Genomic DNA, 20,719 nt, shown 5'->3' on the forward strand with positions numbered 1-20,719 from the left:
TTTTTGTTTAGTCACTGTGTGCTACAGTGTATGAAAGCCATGTGTGTGGGAGAAGAGATGGACAGGGTTATAATGTGTGTCGTGTAATTTGTTGTGAAGTAGATGGATTTTGTTTTCTCCTGTTTCGACGAGGGAAAGCAGGTCAGTAAGGACCTGGTGGAGTGGCGTAAACAGTCACTGAACCACATAGTAGGACCTTCAGTAGTCTCTCTATGACCTTTAGTGTTGACCTCGGAGTGAAACTGTTAATCACAACGTGGATGCTATCGACTTGCTGTTGTCAGCGTGTGTGTGTGTGTGTGTGTGTCTCTGTGTGTGTGTGTGTGTGTGTGTGTGTGTGTGTGTGTGTGTGTGTGTGTGTGTGTGCGAGCTCACTGTCAGACACTTACCATTGCCTGAGGGAAGACAGTGACAAGGCAGGAGGAGAAAGAACAAGAAATAATCAAGGTTAGAGCATTACAAGAAGACTGGTGTTCCTCAGAGATTAGCTCTCCCACATCAAACACTTCAAACACAGTCAGACTTCGCTCTGCTCTGAGAGACTTGAAGAGGATTTTCTTTAGTGACACGTAAATACACCACATGGTGGAAACAGAACGACCTTGAAACAAGTTTTTAATCTGCAAAGTGCAGGATAATGTGTACAAATACAATACCCTGCCGTAACCAGCACCTTGAACCGGCTGCACTACTGTACACAGGCCTTGTAGTTCTTTAGATTCCTGCAATAGTATTTTCATTTGACTTCATAGAGGTCCTATTCATCTATGTACCAAAGGTAAATCTTTATATTGTCGTCTGCCTGAGGTACTGTGAGTTCAGGAGTCAGAGGTCAAGAGGTCAGAGACACTCACCAGCTCGCTGACCAGGGGGATTGGCCGTCTCTTGCGAAGGTCAGGCATGCTGTCGATCCCAAAGGGCGTGGCGCCACTAAACAAACAGTTCAAAACAAGATACAACAACATACCAAATCTATTACATCATCATTGCTGGTGGTTGTACTCCAGTCCACTTTAATATGTACAAACACACACACACACACACACACACACACACACACACACACACACACACACACACACACACACACACACACACACACACACACACACCACACACACACACACACACACACACGCACACAATCACACAATCACACACACACACACGCACACAATCACACAATCACACACACACACACACACAGAGACAGACACACACACACACACACACAATAACACACACACACACACACACACACACACACACACACACACACACACACACACACACACACACACACACACACACACACACACACACACACACACACACACACACAAAGAGAGACAGACAGACGGGACAGGACAGACTTCCATACGCACACACAGAGGCATTGTCACTGACCCAGGCTTGGCCCACGGGTGCTGGCTGGGGTCTCCATCTCGGCCCTGAAATAGAGGTCAAAGGTCAGATGTTTAGCCACTGACACTGACAGTTCTCATAGAAGTTAAGATAATAGAAAATGTGCACATAATATGACATAATGTGACATAATATGACATAATATCATAACAGAATCAGAGACAGAGAAAGAGGGGTTGGACTGGGTTGGTTGAGTTTCACTGAAGCATGCCAGAGAGGATTTCTATCGGCAAAAACACACTGAAGGTTGGATGAGGGAGCATCACAAACACACAAACACACTGAAGGTTGGATGAGGGAGCATCACAAACAAACAAACACACTGAAGGTTGGATGAGGGAGCATCACAAACAAACAAACACACTGAAGGTTGGATGAGGGAGCATCACAAACAAACAAACACATCGAAGGTTGGATGAGGGAGCATCACAAACAAACAAACATACTGAAGGTTGGATGAGGGAGCATCACAAACAAACAAACACACTGAAGGTTGGATGAGGGAGCATCACAAACAAACATACTGAAGGTTGGATGAGGGAGCATCACAAACAAACATACTGAAGGTTGGATGAGGGAGCATCACAAACAAACACACTGAAGGTTGGATGAGGGAGCATCACAAACAAACATACTGAAGGTTGGATGAGGGAGCATCATAAACAAACATACTGAAGGATGGATGAGGGAGCATCACAAACAAACACACTGAAGGATGGATGAGGGAGCATCACAAACAAACACACTGAAGGATGGATGAGGGAGCATCACAAACAAACACACTGAAGGTTGGATGAGGGAGCATCATAAACTGCACATGAAGCGGCATAGAACAGGGTACTGCTACCCGCACCCACCGACCCAATCACTCACACACCCACACATGTGCTCACCCCCCCCCCCCCCACCAACCCATACATGCACTCACCCACCCACCCACCCACTCACTCACACACCCACACATGCGCTAAACCCCCCCCCTCCCACCTACTCACCTACCCACAAATGCATCCACCCACCACCCACCCACACATGCATCCACCCACCACCCACCCACAAATGCACTCACCCACCCACCCACCCACCCACACACACACACATGCACTCACCCACCCACCCACTCAGCCACGCACACACAGACACCCACAAATCTTTCCTTCTCAAATACACTTTTTGTGGACCCTGTCAACAATCGATCAGCATCAATACTGTCCATGTCGTCCCTCCACTCTCATCATCAATACTGTCCATGTCGTCCCTCCACTCTCATCATCAATACTGTCCATGTCGTCCCTCCACCTTCATCATCAATACTGTCCATGTCGTCCCTCCACTCTCATCATCAATACTGTCCATGTCGTCCCTCCACTCTCATCATCAATACTGTCCATGTCGTCCCTCCACTCTCACCATCAATACTGTCCATGTCGTCCCTCCACCTTCATCATCAATACTGTCCATGTCGTCCCTCCACTCTCATCATCAATACTGTCCATGATGTCCCTCCACTCTCATCATCAATACTGTCCATGATGTCCCTCCACTCTCATCATCATTACTGTCCATGTCGTCCCTCCACTTTCATCATCAATACTGTCCATGTCGTCCCTCCACTCTCATCATCAATACTGTCCATGTCGTCCCTCCACTCTCATCATCAATACTGTCCATGTCGTCCCTCCACTTTCATCACCAATACTGTCCATGTCGTCCCTCCACTCTCATCATCATTACTGTCCATGTCGTCCCTCCACTTTCATCATCAATACTGTCCATGTCGTCCCTCCACTTTCATCATCAATACTGTCCATGTCGTCCCTCCACTCTCATCATCAATACTGTCCATGTCGTCCCTCCACTTTCATCATCAATACTGTCCATGTCGTCCCTCCACTTTCATCATCAATACTGTCCATGTCGTCCCTCCACTCTCATCATCAATACTGTCCATGTCGTCCCTCCACTTTCATCACCAATACTGTCCATGTCGTCCCTCCACTCTCATCATCAATACTGTCCATGTCGTCCCTCCACTTTCATCATCAATACTGTCCATGTCGTCCCTCCACTCTCATCATCAATACTGTCCATGTCGTCCCTCCACTTTCATCACCAATACTGTCCATGTCGTCCCTCCACTTTCATCACCAATACTGTCCATGTCGTCCCTCCACTCTCATCATCAATACTGTCCATGTCGTCCCTTCACTCTCAGCATCAATACTGTCCATGTCGTCCCTTCACTCTCATCATCAATACTGTCCATGATGTCCCTCCACTCTCATCATCAATACTGTCCATGTCGTCCCTCCACTCTCATCATCAATACTGTCCATAATGTGCCTACACTTTCATCATCAATACTGTCCATGTCGTCCCTCCACTCTCATCATCAATACTGTCCATGTCGTCCCTCCACTCTCATCATCAATACTGTCCATGTCGTCCCTCCACTCTCATCATCAATACTGTCCATGTCGTCCCTCCACTCTCATCATCAATACTGTCCATGTCGTCCCTCCACTCTCATCATCAATACCGTCCATGTCGTCCCTCCACTCTCATCATCAATACTGTCCATGTCGTCCCTCCACTCTCATCATCAATACTGTCCATGTCGTCCCTCCACTCTCATCATCAATACTGTCCATGTCGTCCCTCCACTTTCATCATCAATACTGTCCATGTCGTCCCTCCACTCTCATAATCAATACTGTCCATGTCGTCCCTCCACTCTCATCATCAATACTGTCCATGTCGTCCCTCCACTCTCATCATCAATACTGTCCATGTCGTCCCTCCACCTTCATCATCAATACTGTCCATGATGTCCCTCCACTCTCATCATCAATACTGTCCATGTCGTCCCTCCACTCTCATCATCAATACTGTCCATGTCGTCCCTCCACTCTCATCATCAATACTGTCCATGTCGTCCCTCCACCTTCATCATCAATACTGTCCATGATGTCCCTCCACTCTCATCATCAATACTGTCCATGTCGTCCCTCCACCTTCATCATCAATACTGTCCATGATGTCCCTCCACTCTCATCATCAATACTGTCCATGTCGTCCCTCCACTTTCATCATCAATACTGTCCATGTCGTCCCTCCACTCTCATCATCAATACTGTCCATGTCGTCCCTCCACTCTCATCATCAATACTGTCCATGTCGTCCCTCCACTCTCATCATCAATACTGTCCATAATGTCCCTCCACTCTCATCATCAATACTGTCCATGTCGTCCCTCCACCTTCATCATCAATACTGTCCATGTCGTCCCTCCACCTTCATCATCAATACTGTCCATGATGTCCCTCCACTCTCATCATCAATACTGTCCATGTCGTCCCTCCAGTCTCATCATCAATACTGTCCATGTCGTCCCTCCACTCTCATCATCAATACTGTCCATGTCGTCCCTCCACCTTCATCATCAATACTGTCCATGATGTGCCTCCACTTTCATCATCAATACTGTCCATGTCGTCCCTCCACTCTCATCATCAATACTGTCCATGTCGTCCCTCCACTCTCATCATCAATACTGTCCATGTCGTCCCTCCACTCTCATCATCAATACTGTCCATAATGTCCCTCCACTCTCATCATCAATACTGTCCATGTCGTCCCTCCACCTTCATCATCAATACTGTCCATGTCGTCCCTCCACCTTCATCATCAATACTGTCCATGATGTCCCTCCACTCTCATCATCAATACTGTCCATGTCGTCCCTCCACTCTCATCATTAATACTGTCCATGATGTCCCTCCACTCTCATCATCAATACTGTCCATGTCGTCCCTCCACTCTCATCATCAATACTGTCCATGATGTCTGTCACCACATAACTACCAAAGCTTTGAAATGCACTACTGTTTAAAGTGAAATCTCTGAGACGCTACCTATAGCCTGTGCTTCATCGTTTCCTTTAGCACAATGAGTCGTCCCGCCGTAAACGCCCACACATTTTTTTTGTCGCCTCCTAACCACTTTCAAACATTGTGTGTTTTGACTTCTGAGCTGAGCGACGGCGGATCCCGAAGGGGCCCGTGCAGGTTTATAATACAAGAATGTCTGTAGAGTCCAAATGGTTTGAGCTACAAAACTATTCAAAGCTATCTATGAAAAGATGACTATCACGAACACGCACATGTAACAAAATCCACACAAGCTACACAAGTGTCGTTAGAAGGTAAGGTTTTTTTATTTTCTTTTATTTATTTAACCTGTTGAGGATGGGGGCGCTGTTGTCACTATTTATGCTAATCGTGTAATTTTTGAAACGGCTTCCCACAAAATTCTTGATCGTACAATATGCATATTATTATTATTATTGGATAGAAAACAGTCTATAGTTTCTATAGGAGTTGAAATTTTGTCTCTAAGTGGAACAGAAGTCATTCTACAGCAATTTCCCTGACATGGAGTCAGATTTCAGAAATTTTGGCCCCTGATCTGGAGTCAGTTAAAAGGCCGCAGTTATTGCTATGAGTATACGGACACTGCTTACGTCTTCCCCTGGATGCCTTTACGTGATGACGATTTGAATGGGGTCGATTGCGCGTTCACAGGCACTACAAATTAAAAAACCCTGTAGCTAGGAACTCTTTTCTTGCTGCGTAATGCGCCTGGAGGACATCGACCCGCACTTGTTCCAAGCATTAGTGGAGGGAGTAATATTACTCTGGTCATGTTTCTACTCGTTATGGGAGTTAAAAACATCATAAGGTAGTTAATTTAAAGCGTTTTATAGCAATTTATATCCGTTTAGTGCGATTTTGGGACATTTATTTCTGAAACGCTGTGAATTGCTGGGCACGCTTCCAGTTCATCCCGAACGCAGTTGGCATTTCCACATGGCAAGAGGACAGCTTTCCACCAAAAGACGATTAGACCCAAGAAAGGATCCTTTGCCCAAGATACTGATGGAAGAACAGCTCAAAGTAGGACATTTTTATTATGATAAATCGTGTTTCTGTCGAAAAATGTTAGTGGCTTAGGACGCCATGTTTTTTGACGTAGCTTCGCTTGGCGCAAACTGTATTGAAAAGTAAGGATAATTTAAAAAATGTAATTCCGCGATTGTATTAAGAATTAAATTGTCTATCAATCCCTGTCCACCCTATATTTTTTAGTCACGTTTATGAGTATTTATGTATAAGAGTAGATCACTGTCTAATATGGCGCACGGACATTTTCTCACCAGCTGGGCTACATTTCACATTGTCTAACCATGATTTTGGTGGCTAAATATAAACATTATGGATTGTGTAATATGATGTTACAGGAGTGTCATCTGAAGAATTCTGAGAAGGTTAGTGAAAAAATTAATATATTTTGGCGATGTTGACATTATCGCTCACTTTGGCTAGAATCAATGCTGGGCTGCTATGTGCTATGTGCTATGCTAATATAACGATTTATTGTGTTTTCGCTGTAAGACACTTAGAAAATCTGAAATATTGTCTGTATTCACAGGATCTGTGTCTTTCGATTAGTGTATGCTGTGTATTTTTACGAAATGTTTGATGATTAGTAAGTAGGTAAACACGTTGCTATAAGTAGTTTTTCTTGTCCATTTGTGACGGTGGGTGCAATTGTAACCTATGCCATCTACCTGAAATATGCACTTTTTTCTAACAAAACCTATCCCATACCATAAATATGTTATCAGACTGTCATCTGATGAGTTTTTTTCTTGGTTAGGGGCTATAAATATCTTAGTTTAGCCGAATTGGTGATAGCTACTGGTGTTGGTGGACAAATAAAAGATGGTGGATTATGCTAATGTGTTTTTAGGTAATAGATGTACATCTTTACATATTGTGTCTTCCCTGTAAAACATTTTAAAAATCGGACATGTTGGCTGGATTCACAAGATCTGTGTCTTTCATTAGCTGTATTGGACTTTAATGTGTGAAAGTTAAATATTTTTTTAAAATATTTTTTTTTAATTTCGCGGCACTGGTTTTTCAGTGGGGGTGGGGGGGAGTGCCGCTAGCGGCACCCTCATCCTAGACAGGTTAACCGTTATTTTACCAGGTAAGTTGACTGAGAACACGTTCTCATTTGCAGCAACGACCTGGGGAATAGTTACAGGGGAGAGGAGGGGGATGAATGAGCCAATTGTAAACATAGAAGCTCATAGTAAATCCCAGGTCATAGTGTCTATAATACTGTAAGGGGTTCTTCTACATAGAAGCTCATAGGAAATCCCAGGTCATAGTGTCTATAATACTGTAAGGGGTTCTTCTCCATAGATCATAGGAAATCCCAGGTCATAGTGTCTATAATACTGTAAGGGTTAATCTACATAGAAGCTCATAGTAAATCCCAGGTCATAGTGTCTATAATACTGAAAGGGGTTCTTCTACATAGATCATAGGAAATCCCAGGACATAGTGTCTATAATACTGTAAGGGGTTCTTCTCCATAGATCATAGGAAATCCCAGGTCATAGTGTCTATAATACTGTAAGGGGTTCTTCTCCATAGAAGCTCATAGGAAATCCCAGGTCATAGTGTCTATAATACTGTAAGGGTTAATCTACATAGAAGATCATAGTAAATCCCAGGTCATAGTGTCTATAATACTGTAATACGCTCACATAGTTGCTGTCACAAACTACATACTCCACACAGTTGTCACTGACTTGTTGGATATTCATTTCCCAGTGAGCAACCCATTTCTGTACTTCATATAAATGCCTTTTTATTTATACATTTTGGTCAATAAAACTCATGAATGCAACTGTTTATATCAAATAGTTTTGTGTTTTACTTGTAGCCCTGGTTGTCCTGGAAATAAAATGGTAAAACACGTCATTGTGAGGCTAAATAAAGTGGACTGGCAGACAAATGAAAAGTAGATTTTTGCCGGGGTCTCAGGACCGATAGGGTTAACAAGGAAACAAGACTGCACCGGCAAGATCATCACCACCAAGAGACAAACCAAATGAAGGAAGCACCGGCAAGATCATCACCACCAAGAGACAAACCAAATGAAGGAAGCACCGGCAAGATCATCACCACCAAGAGACAAACCAAATGAAGGAAGCACCGGCAAGATCATCACCACCAAGAGACAAACCAAATGAAGGAAGCACCGGCAAGATCATCACCACCAAGAGACAAACCAAATGAAGGAAGCACCGGCAAGATCATCACCACCAAGAGACAAACCAAATGAAGGAAGCAATTTAAGTAATACTACTTGATGTTGCCATGTAACATAGTAGCATAAAAAGGTAGATAACTCATGAGCAAGATTAGTCAACTTCAAAACAAACACACCAGTTATGAGGGCATGCGTATAAAGACATTCACATGAGAAAAAATAGACTATAAAACGGAAAAAAGTGACCTGATCATCTTGACTTCCATCTGAAAGAGAGGAGAGAGAGAGAGAGACAAAGAGAGGAGAGAGAGACAAAGAGACAGAGAGAGAGAGAGAGAGAGACATAGAGAGAGACAGTGAGACAAAGAGAGAGAGAGAGAGAGAGAGAGAGAGAGAGAGAGAGAGAGAGAGAGAGAGAGAGAGAGAGAGAGAGAGATTCAAAGAGAAAGGAGCGAGAGAGACAGAGACAGACAAAGAGAGTCAGAGAAACAGAGAGAGGAGAGAGAGGCAAGGAGAGAGAGAGAGAGAGACAGAGATGCAAAGAGAAAGGAGAGAGAGAGACAAAGACAGAGGCAGAGAGACAAAGAGAGGCAGAGAGAGGAGAGAGAGGCAGAGAGACAGAGGCAGAGAGAGGAGAGAGGCAGAGGGAGGAGAGAGAGGAGACAGAGAGACAGAGGGAGAGGCAGAGAGACAAAGAGAGGCAGAGAGAGGAGAGAGAGGCAGATAGACAGAGGCAGAGAGAAGAGAGAGAGAGGAGACAGAGAGACAGAGAGAGAGGCAGAGAGACAGAGAGAGGCAGAATGAGAGAGAGAGAGACAAAGAGAGAGGAGAGAGAAAGAGAGAGGCAGAGTCATCAACTAAGCAGTTCAAGTAAATAGAACAACTCCTTCCAGCTGATCAATTTGCAGTAAATGCTACAGTAGTGATGCTGGGAGGGCGATGGTAGAGTAGTGATGCTGGGAGGGTGATGGTAGAGTAGTGATACTGGGAGGGTGATGCTACAGTAGTGATGCTGGGAGGGCGATGGTAGAGTAGTGATGCTAGGAGGGTGATGGTAGAGTAGTGATACTGGGAGGGTGATGCTACAGTAGTGATGCTGGGAGGGCGATGGTAGAGTAGTGATGCTAGGAGGGTGATGGAGAGTAGTGATGCTGGGAGGGTGATGCTACAGTAGTGATGCTGGGAGGGTGATGCTACAGTAGTGATGCTGGGAGGGTGATGGAGAGTAGTGATGCTGGGAGGGTGATGCTACAGTAGGGATGCTGGGAGGGTGATGGTAGAGTAGTGAGGCTGGGAGGGTGATGGTAGAGTAGTGATGCTGGGAGGGTGATGCTACAGTAGGGATGCTGGGAGGGTGATGGTAGAGTAGTGATGCTGGGAGGGTGATGCTACAGTAGTGATGCTGGGAGGGTGATGGTAGAGTAGTGATGCTGCGAGGGTGATGGTAGAGTAGTGATGCTGGGAGGGTGATGCTACAGTAGTGATGCTGCGAGGGTGATGGTAGAGTAGTGATGCTGGGAGGGTGATGGTAGAGTAGTGATGCTGTGAGGGTGATGGTAGAGTAGTGATGCTGCGAGGGTGATGGTAGAGTAGTGATGCTGGGAGGGTGATGCTACAGTAGTGATGCTGGGAGGGTGGTGCTACAGTAGGGATGCTGAGAGGGTGATGGTAGAGTAGTGATGCTGGGAGGGTGATGGTAGAGTAGTGATGCTGGGAGGGTGATGGTACAGTAGTGATGCTGGGGGGTGATGGTAAAAGAGGCCCACAGTGAGCCAGACTCACAGGGACAGACAGGGCTTGAAGTCATGAATGTTTCATCAACATGTATAATTCATTATGAAAATGACTCCTACTTCTTACTCTTCGTCTTTAATATCAGCCCTACTTTCAGAGGAGATAATTCATGTTTTTAATCCAGTAAATGGCCATACTGCTCCTACAATGGCTGGTGATGATACATTGCTCCAAATGGGGAGTATAACTACAGGATCAGCAAAGAGACAATTCTATATCATATACCATTCATCGGCCATTCTATGTGATTTCACTCCATATAAGTAACGAAAAGCCAATTTTATACTCCCCCACTCAAATATAATACAGTATCTATGTGGAATAGGTGACATGGAAGTCAATGGAAGGGGCAATCAGCAGTTGCCTCATGATTTCTGGGGAATTAAAATAAATTCATGATATGTACCCATATATTCTTGAACAACATAAAGTATAATGCCTTATGAGCTTATTAGTTCAACTGTTGTACCCCATCAAAACCCCAAATATAAGCTTGTATTTATTCGATGTTTGTAAACACAGTAAATGTAGACCAAAAAAACGATATAACCACAAAACATTATTAAAACTATAACTTTGATATGATGCATCCATAGCTCTTTCTATGAATGAGAGAGTGGTTACATTTAGCCAGCCACCACTCCTCAGCATTTTACCCGAAACAAAGGGGCGGGGAGTAACTTTGTTATTGTTTTTACTGCTGATGGCTGCTTTAATTATGAGACAAAAATAATACTGTCGAAGATTAGTTCTGGTGATGAACAAAGTAAAAGTCTTTATAAAACCTATTGCGTCTCCACTGATGAAGAAGTCTATAGGGGAGATATAGTACATACGGGATTGTTATTGTACCCCTGAGATGAAAGAGAATAAGGGCTTTGATCATAAAAGGTAGTCCGAAAAAGATCTGAGGTTTCTTTGGAAGTGTCGATTTCTCAGAAAACAATATAACAATGGTATGGCCCAGAAAAAAAAATCTGGAAACAGCTCTAGATTCTTCAATGAGCTGAGAAACAGACAAAATGACAGAGTTTTTTATAAAACAAGAAGAAAAAAATGAAGTAAACTCAAACAGAAAACATACAGACTGTGTAACTCATGCTGAGGCCTGAGGAGACAAAAAAAAGATAAGCGAAGGAAGATGAGGAATCAGAAGACAACAAAAGAAAAAGCTGGTAGAAGTTTGTGCTCATGCAAAAACTTACAGCATGGAGACAGAACAAAATTAGTACTGTAGAAGTGTGACAGAGAAAAACGAAAAAGCCAATTTTAATAAATAAATAACCAGATGATGAACATGTGCTCTTGTTCCAGACAGTGCTGGATGAGTAACAGTACGATGGACGAACGTCTGGTAAGTGATAGCTACCTGGGATGAGGTCATCCTCCTCGAACGTGGACATGGTCATGCTGGTGAGCTGGTGCCGCGTCTCCCTCTTCTCCCGCAGGATCTGCTGGAAGGTCCTCAGGCACTTCAGTCTCCGCACCTCCCTCTGGCTCATCTCCAGGGGGTCTTCTTTTGGTTCTGCCTCTCCCGCTGCCTCTCCCTCAGGGGCTGCAGGGGTATCTGGGACATCTGCTTCTTTGTTGGGCTGCGGAGGCGACAGCGGCGGGGGTTCGTCTCCCCGCTTCTCCTGCGGTGCCGGCTCCTCAGCTGAGAAGGAAAGCGAAAGGGACTCTGCAGTGGTGCATTGCGATAGCGAGGTGTTGAGAGTGTCTGTTGGGCCCTGGGGCAAAGGAGACGCTCCCTTTTCCTCTGATTCTATATGGGGTGGAGAGAAGGTAGGCTCTGGACCAGCTGAGGAAAGGTCTAGGCCTGGGTGGTAAACATTGTGTCCAGGGTAGGGAAGGGGAGAAGTTTTGCAAGGGTCATCATGGTCCTGTGGGAGGCCGTCACTGATCTCTTCTGGTAGAGGTTCACTGGGGGAGGGTTCTGAGGGAGCAGAGGAGAGAACACTGGTATGGATCTGTCCCTCTGTGTCGTCCGTGGCCCCTGGATTCACCCCCTCCTCTTGGGATTGAGACATATCTGCATGGGGTAAGTCCATGTGAGGCTCATCAAAGAGGCTTGTGGGTAGTTCCACCTCGCTCTCGACTCCAGGACTCTGGGCAGTTCCGGGTTCTTCCAGCTTGCGTAGCGCATCCCGCAGGGCAGAACTGAAGTCCAACACAGCTTGGCCGATCCGCTTCACATTAAAACCCATGTTTTGGATCTCTGTGCTGTTAGGGCGAGGGAGGCGGCCGTCCAGGTCTGGAATAACTCTTTCCTCTCTCCCTCTGACCAATGAAATGCCTGTTTTATCCCCTCTGACCGATGGAATGTCTGTTTCAGCTGCAATGCTGTGGCTCAGTAAGGAGCTCTCAGTCCAGGTACAAGTTCCATCTGTAGACTCTTCAGTCATGCCACACTCATAGCCAGAATAAGTCTCCTGGAAACTATCGACTTTGGAGTCAGTTGTGTAGCTGAGATCTGTGGGGGGATCTGAGTGACTGTACCCTTCCACCTCATCAGTATGTCCTTCCACTGAGTGGTAACCAGAGCTCTGGTGATATGCGTAATCAGCAGCACACTCGTACCCCAGGCGGTGGTCCTCTGTGTGGGCATCGGTTGGAAATTGAGTACCAGGCTGTGGTTTTGGCCTCCGTCTATGGGTGCGCCACTCTTCATGGCTGGAGGTGCTGGCAGGGTTGTAGTGTAGTCCAGACTGGAGGGAGAGGCGGTCCGAGCTTCCTGTGGAGGAAAGGCCCAGGGTACCGGTACTGTACCCCCCTGAGCCCCTGTACCGGCTCCCTGTCCCCTCCAAACAGGCAGGCCCCTCTCCCTCTTGCTCTTCCAGACTCCCCTGTCTGGAGTAAGAGCTTTCTTCATGCCACCTAGTCTCCCCAGACCCACCATGCTGTGGGCCAGCACCGCCCAAGCCCTCTACCGCAGCACCCCTAATACTACCACTAGCCCCACCATGCCCTGCGCCGTGTCTGGACAAGGGCCTCTCGAGGTCAGACTCTGAATTGGGGCTGTGTCCTGAGGACAGGGAGCTGATGCTGGGGAAGTCCTGGCCATCCTGCTGCTCCAGGTAGCCAAAGCTCAGCTTCTTGATGATGGTGGGTTCTGGGATGTCTGAGCTGTGTTCCGATGAGTCCTCCGTCTCAACCTCCTCCTGTTCCTGTTCCTGTTCCTTGCCCTCAAGCTCAACTGACTCTGTGCCTGGCGAGACTGTGGTAGATGTTTCTTCTAACGTTGGCAAGTGGAACTCAACTGGCATTCCGTGTATGCTGTGGCGTTCGCTGAAGACGGACGGTCGGTAGACATTGGAATCTGAAGGCTCCATCTGCCTGCCCAAATTGCCATAAGCGCTGACAGGCCTCTGGCGAGGGGTTAAGAGTGACCCGTCGCTGCACAGTGCTGCCCCAGACCAAGCCCCACCCCCTGGACTGCCACTGGCCTTGTTTCCCGAGCGAATGCCCTCTATCTCCAGGAGCACAGCATCCACACAGGAAGATACCTCCTCTACAGAGCCACGGACAGACTTAAGGTATTCCCGCAGGTCTGAGATCTCCTCCTGGATCTTGTTGATCCCTCTTAGCTCCTTTAGGATGTGCTCGATGATGGCGCTAGACTCTTCTTCCTCATCCTCCTCCTCCTGGTCTTCTTCCTCGTCCTCCTCCAGCAGAGTATCGTGCCGAATTCTGTAATCCACATAGTCGCCCATAGAAACAGGCCTTTTTGGTTCTGCACGTGTCCTAGTGAATTCAGCCTTACCTCCTTCTGCTCCTGCCCCTGGGCCAAACCCAGAACCGTTCATGTTTGGACCAATCCGGTTATGGTGTTGAGCTTCTCTTCTGCATTCTGGGATTGTTCGAATCCCTGCCGGGATGATCCATTTCTGGTGTTTGGGTGTTCGTCTCGGTTCCGGGACAGTCCTAATCCCATCTGGGATGATCCATTTCTGCTTTCGTGGAGATTGGCAGCTGCTACTCTTGTGCTGCAGAGTGCAAGGTATCCTGACACAGCCCTCTCTGTTCAGCTCCACCTCCCCAACACAGGATGCCCCTGACACCCCTCGATGTGCCTTACCGTTGGGGACCCTCGAGGAGCAAGCTTCCTCTCTGGGCCCACACCTCGCAAAAATATATGTGCCTTCCTTTCTCTTCTCCTGCACCTCTCCTCCCCCCTCCTCCTCAATCCCAGCATTGTTACGGTCTAGGGTGGGTACTTCCTGTCCTGATCCTTGGAGCAGGCGGTGGATCTTCTCCCGGATGACAAGAGCTACCCTGGGGTTGGGGGCCCTCTTTTTGCGAACCTTCTCCTTGGTGTCCACTTTGGGGGCGACACCTGTTCTGTGTTGTCCATTGAAGCGGTTCCTGGAGAACATCTTCTGGGACAAAAGGGGAGGGCTCCTACCCTCAGGTGTCCCCCCACATTGTTGCTGGAGTCACATTACAGGAGAAGGCCAGCATCTAAGTCCGAGAGAACAGACTCACGGATGCCTATTCAGCTGCACCTATCAAGAACTTTAGTTCATAGATAAAAGACACAAAATCAAGATAAAACACAGCTTTACGGTTAGAACATATTAAGCCTCTGAAGAATATCACAGGAAAGCCATGTGACTCCAGTCACCTTTCTGTACACATTTCCTCTCCTTTCCCATCGAAGCACAGTGGAAGAGACATAAAATATGATCAGAACTGAAAGTACTATAGCTCATTTAGTTCCACGAAGCAGACAAGACAGAAAATAGGAGGAATTTGTGATCTATAGCATACTAGATAAATGCTGTATAAATGTTTTCTATACACATGCTTTCTTTGGCATGGTATTTCCACTAATGGAAATGGTTATTCACAGAACCAATCGGGTTCAAGTACCCAGCTCTTGGGATTCTATAGAGTAAGTAAGTACCACACCTAATTCTTTGAGCCAGAAACTCTCTAGTTTTAATTCATTTACCTAACCATTAGGCCGTATTGCTACTCTGCCATTACCATCTAAAGGCCCATTCTGAAAGAGGAGTTTCTGTCATAACGAGTTGGGCAGAACAGAATCAATCAGAGTTCATTTAAATCTTATGATGGGACGGCATTGGTTTGGCCATGGAATAGGAATACAATTATCTGAGTAACTAATGGAATTCCAGAATGTAATTGGAAAAAAGGTAGAAGAACATTTAATAATAAAACAGAAAAACATGACATCCTGTTATATCAGGAATGTGACATATTTTACCGACATGGAGTCAATGGAATGTGGAATCTGATGAACTGTGTTCTGTGTTCCGTGTTCCTAAGCGCTTTCTACTCAAACCTACTTCAGGGTCCCTCTCACTAATATGAGAGGAACAGTTATGAAATATCTTCCCTCTGTTCAACTGAAGCCTGTCTTCTCCTGGGCCCTGATGACCGTGTAATTGCCTTGACCACAGCAGTAATTGCTCTCATTTCTCCACCACTCCATCTCAGACCCTTGACTAGACAGAAAGCAAATCCTGTAGCTAAACTGGTCCTCCACAAGGCAGTTAAGCCCCACTGGCAGAAGTGCACACACACACACACACACACACACACACACACACACACACACACACACACACACACACTCTCTCTCTCTCTCTCTCTGAGAACATGGTTCGGTTAGGGTACAGTATTGTACCTGGGGGTACAAAAATATCAGAATTCACATGATGTACTTTCAGAGGTACACAAACCTATAATCTAACATGGTACTTGTTCAGTACTTTTTAAGGGTACATGTACGGATAATCTTGTACAGTGGTACATTTTTGTACCCAATATTTTGAGTATAAACGTACAATCATTACACACTCTTAAAAAAAAAAGCACATCATTAAACATATTTCCCATCATGCTCTTTTGTAAGTTCATTTTTGGAATGTGTTTTTGCATGCACATTGATTCATTGATTGATCTTATGCTGCACAAAGATTAAAACTAATCCCATTTTTTTGTAATTGTAATTATCACACCCAGTACAGAGATGGTTACACCTGTTTAAATGGTTTAGGTAGTCTCAATTATACATTGTCCCGACCTTGGAAGTCATTATAAATGTATGTTACGGGTGATTAAAAGTTCAAATTTTGGGTATATCCTAACTGGCTGGATTCCAATAGAAATTACATATCACTCTGCCAACCAGCATAATATGAGTTGCCTGATGTGGTTTGCAAACGAGGAGTTTCAGACCACTGTGATGGGTAGGGCTGGCACAATTACCGTTATAACCGTGTTGGTCATAATTAAACAATAAGACCCGAGTGGCTGTGGTATTTGGACAATATATCACAGCTAAATGGACAACGCAACGCGGAGTGCCTGGGTACAGCCCTTAGCCATCATTAACAAATTGAAAGAACATTACACCACAACAAACCTGTCAAGAGAGAGCCACCCACCAAAACTAAGGAGGGCATTAATCAGAGGCAACAAAGAGACCAAAGATAACCCTGAAGGAGCTGCAAAGCTCCACAGCGGAGATTGGAGTCTCTGTTCATAGGACCACTTTAAGACGTACACTCCACAGAGCTGGGCTTTACAGAAGAGTGGCCAGAAAAATGCCATTGTTTAAAGAAAAAAATAAGCAAACACATTTGGTGTTTGCCAAAAGACATGTGGGAGACTCGCCAAACATATGGAAAAAGGTACTCTGGTCAGATGAGAGAAAAATGTAGCTTTGTGGCCATCAAGGAACACGCTATGTCTGGAGGAAACCCAGCACCCCTCATCATCCCAAGAACACCATCCCCACAGTGAAGCATGGTGGTGGCAGAATCATGCTGTAGTGATGTTTTTCCATCGGCAGGGACTGGGAAACTGGTCAGAATTGAAGGAATGATGGATGGCGCTAAATACAGGGAAATTATTGAGGGAAACCTGTTTCAGTCTTCCAGAGATTTGAGACTGGGACAGAGGATCACCTTCCAGCAGGACAATGGCCTACTGCTAAAGCAACACTCAAGTTGTTAAAGGGGAAAAATTAAAAGTCTTGGAATGGCCTATTCAAAACCCAGACCTCAATCCAAATGAGATTCTGTGGAATGACTTAAAGATTGCTGTACACCTGCGGAACCCATCCAACTTGAAGGAGCTGGAGCAGTTTTGCCTTGAAGAATGGGCAAAAATCTCAGTGGCTAAATGTGCCAAGTATTGACTTTTTAAAATATATTTGTTTTTTATTTCACCTTTATTTATCCAGGTAGGCCAGTTGAGAACAAGTTCTCATTTACAACTGCGACCTGGCCAAGATAAAGAAAAGCAGTGCGACAAAAACAACACAGATTTCCACGTGGGAAAGACAAACGTACAGTCAATAACAATAGAAAAATCTGTATACAGTGTTTGCAAATGAAGTAAGGAGGTAAGGCAATATAGGCCAATAGTGGCGAAGTAATTACAATTTAGCAATTTACACTGGAGTGATATATGTGCAGATAAGGATGTGCATGTAGAAATACTGGTGTGCAAAAGAGCAGAAAAACAAAAACAAATATGGGGATGAGGTAGGTAGTTGGTTGGATGGGCTGTGTACAGCTGCAGCGATCGGGAATCTGCTCTGACAGCTGACGCTTAAAGTTAGTGAGGGAGATATAAGTCTCCAACTTCAGTGATTTTTGCAGGTGTTGGCATTGGGGATGACCAGTGAAATATACCTGCTGGAGCACGTGCTACGGGTGAATGTTGCTATGGTGACCAGTGAGCTGAGATAAGGCGGGGCTTCACCTTGCAAAGACTTATAGATGACCTGGAACCAGTGGGTTTGCGACAAATATGTAGCGAGGACCAGCCAACGAGAGCATACAGGTCGTAGTGGTAAGTAGTATACGGCGCTTTGGTGACAAAATAGATGGCACTGTGATAGACTGCATCCAATTTGCTGAGTAGAGTGTTGGAGGCTATTTTGTAATTGACATCACCGAAGTCAAGGATTGGTAAGATAGTCAGTTTTACGAGGGTATGTTTGGCAGCATGAGTGAAGGAGGCTTTGTTGCGAAATAGGAAGCCGATTCTAGATTTAACATTGGATTGGAGATGCTTGATGTGAGCCCGGAGGAAGAGTTTACAGTCTAGCCAGACACCTAGGTATTTGCAGTTGTCCACATATTCTAAGTCAGAACCTTCCAGAGAAGTGATGCTAGTCGGGCGGGCGGGTGCAGGTGTGATGGAAAATCGTCTTACAAATATAACACTTACAAGAACTTGTGAATTCAATAAAGGCTTTTAACACAAGATATCAGAAGCCGTGCTTGTCCGGGGAACAACCCACTTCCCTAAGCACTGGCTCTGTTCTTATACACATACAGCATATGAGTCCACCCTATATGCAAATGAAGTTACTTCCCTCAGTCCACCTCAGTCCACCATTATCTTTTAGTTTAAACTTCCTGCTTGTTCACACCCAATAACGCCCATATCTGCTTTCAGTTAGGTTATAATGGTGTCAGGACCCCTTCTTGTCCTAAAAATAATATATGTCCATCTATCCTATGGGCCTATGTATTTGGCCTTCGTACTTATGTTTAGCTTGGTGTGCTCTTCGGTATGTTTGCCCAATTTAGGACTAGTAGACTATGTGACCCTCTAACATTAGTATGTCCGGCTGTCCAATGCACTTAAGTGTCGCCTTCTCCTCCTGTGGTCTGATGTACACATGTTTTTGCTCTATAGTATTATATCTGTCCCTATATGTGACAATAACTACCACACAGGCAGTGATCGGTTGAAGAGCATGCATTTCGTTTTACTAGCATTTAAGAGCAGTTGGAGACCACGGAAGGAGTGTTGTATGGCGTTGAAGCTCGTTTGGAGGTTTGTTAACACAGTGTCCAAAGAAGGGCCAGATGTATACAGAATGGTGTCGTCTGTGTATCAAAGAATAGCCCGCAGCTAGAGCGACATCATTGAAATATAATGAGAAAAGAGTCGGCCCGAGAATTGAACCCTGTGGCACCCCCATAGAGACTGCCAGAGTTCTGTACAACAGGCCCTCCGATTTGACCCACTGAACTCTATCTGAGAAGTAGTTAGTGAAACAGGCGAGGCAGTCATTTGAGAAACCAAGGCTGTTGAGTCTGCCGATGAGAATGGGGTGATTGATAGAGTCGAAAGCCTTGGCCAGGTCGATGAAGACGGCTGCACAGTACTGTCTTTTATCGATGGCGGTTATGATATAGTTTAGGACCTTAAGCGTGGCTGAGGTGCACCCATGACCAGCTTGGAAACCAGATTGCATAGCAGAGAAGGTACGGTGGGATTCGAAATGGTTGGTGATCTGTTTGTTCACTTGGCTTTGGAATACTTTATAGAGGCAGGACAGGATGGATATAGGTCTGTAACAGTTTGGGTCTAGAGTGTCTCCCCCTTTGAAGAGGTTGATGACCGAGGCCGATTTCCAATCTTTAGGAATCTCAGACGATACGAAAGAGAGGTTGAACAGACTAGTAAATAGGGGTTGCAACAATGGCGGCAGATAATTTTAGGAAATTAGGGTCCAGATTGTCTAGCCCAGCTGATTTTTAGGGATTCAGATTTTGCAGCTCTTTCAGAACATCAGCTGTCTGGATTCGGGTGAAGGAGAAGCGGGGGGGGGCTTTGTTTAGAGAAAAACAAGAAATCGAGATATATATCGTGAATTGTCCAAACCTCAGATTTTTTGGGGGATTTTACTTTTAGGCCATATCGACCAGCCCTACTTGAAAGGCACCCTGGGAAATATGCAAAAAGGCTTTACATCCTACAGTGTTAAAGCAACACCCAAAATCTGTTTTAGAGATACATTTTCACCGCTTAAAGGTAACAAGCGACTGTGCTGCTACCCTGAACAGGCAAATGTGTATATTTTCTAAAGGAAAGGTTACCTGCACCATCTTGTCCCCTAAGGTACACTATTGGCTCTTTAAGGTACAATTATGTACATATAACAACAAAAATACATAAGACGTACCACTACAGGGTGCCGCTACAGGGTACCTCTACAGGGTACCTCTACAGGGTGCCGCTACAGGGTACTGCTACAGGGTTCCTCTACAGGGTACTGCTACAGGGTACCTCCACAGGGTACTGCTACAGGGTACCTCCACAGGGTACTGCTACAGGGTACCTCTACAGGATACGACTACAGGGTACCTCTACAGGATACGACTACAGGGTACCTCTACAGGATACCGCTACAGGGTACCACTACAGGGTACCTCTACAGGGTACCTCTACAGGGTACCGCTACAGGGTACCACTACAGGGTACCTCTACAGGGTACCGCTACAGGGTACCGCTACAGGGTACCTCTACAGGGTACCACTGCAGGGTACCGCTACAGGGTACCTCTACAGGGTACCGCTACAGTGAAAAGTGTTTGATT

The 20,719-nt window shown here is 45.6% G+C and overlaps 1 protein-coding gene across 1 annotated transcript in view; it reads right to left on the reverse strand.

Moving 5' to 3' along the window:
- LOC129826605 (protein unc-13 homolog B-like) overlaps positions 1-20,719 on the reverse strand; it is a 154,748-nt gene that overhangs the window by 110,843 nt on the left and 23,186 nt on the right. The window contains exons 2-5 of the mRNA XM_055887512.1: positions 11,717-14,859; positions 8,800-8,819; positions 1,408-1,451; positions 855-930 (exon numbers count right to left, since the gene is read on the reverse strand). Coding sequence (XP_055743487.1) covers positions 855-930; positions 1,408-1,451; positions 8,800-8,819; positions 11,717-14,720 — 3,144 coding nt within the window. The 5' untranslated portion in view covers positions 14,721-14,859. The remainder of the gene's footprint in view (positions 1-854; positions 931-1,407; positions 1,452-8,799; positions 8,820-11,716; positions 14,860-20,719) is intronic.

The sequence above is a fragment of the Salvelinus fontinalis genome, chromosome 28 (assembly GCF_029448725.1).
Source record: "Salvelinus fontinalis isolate EN_2023a chromosome 28, ASM2944872v1, whole genome shotgun sequence".
Classification (NCBI taxonomy): Eukaryota; Metazoa; Chordata; class Actinopteri; order Salmoniformes; family Salmonidae; genus Salvelinus; species Salvelinus fontinalis.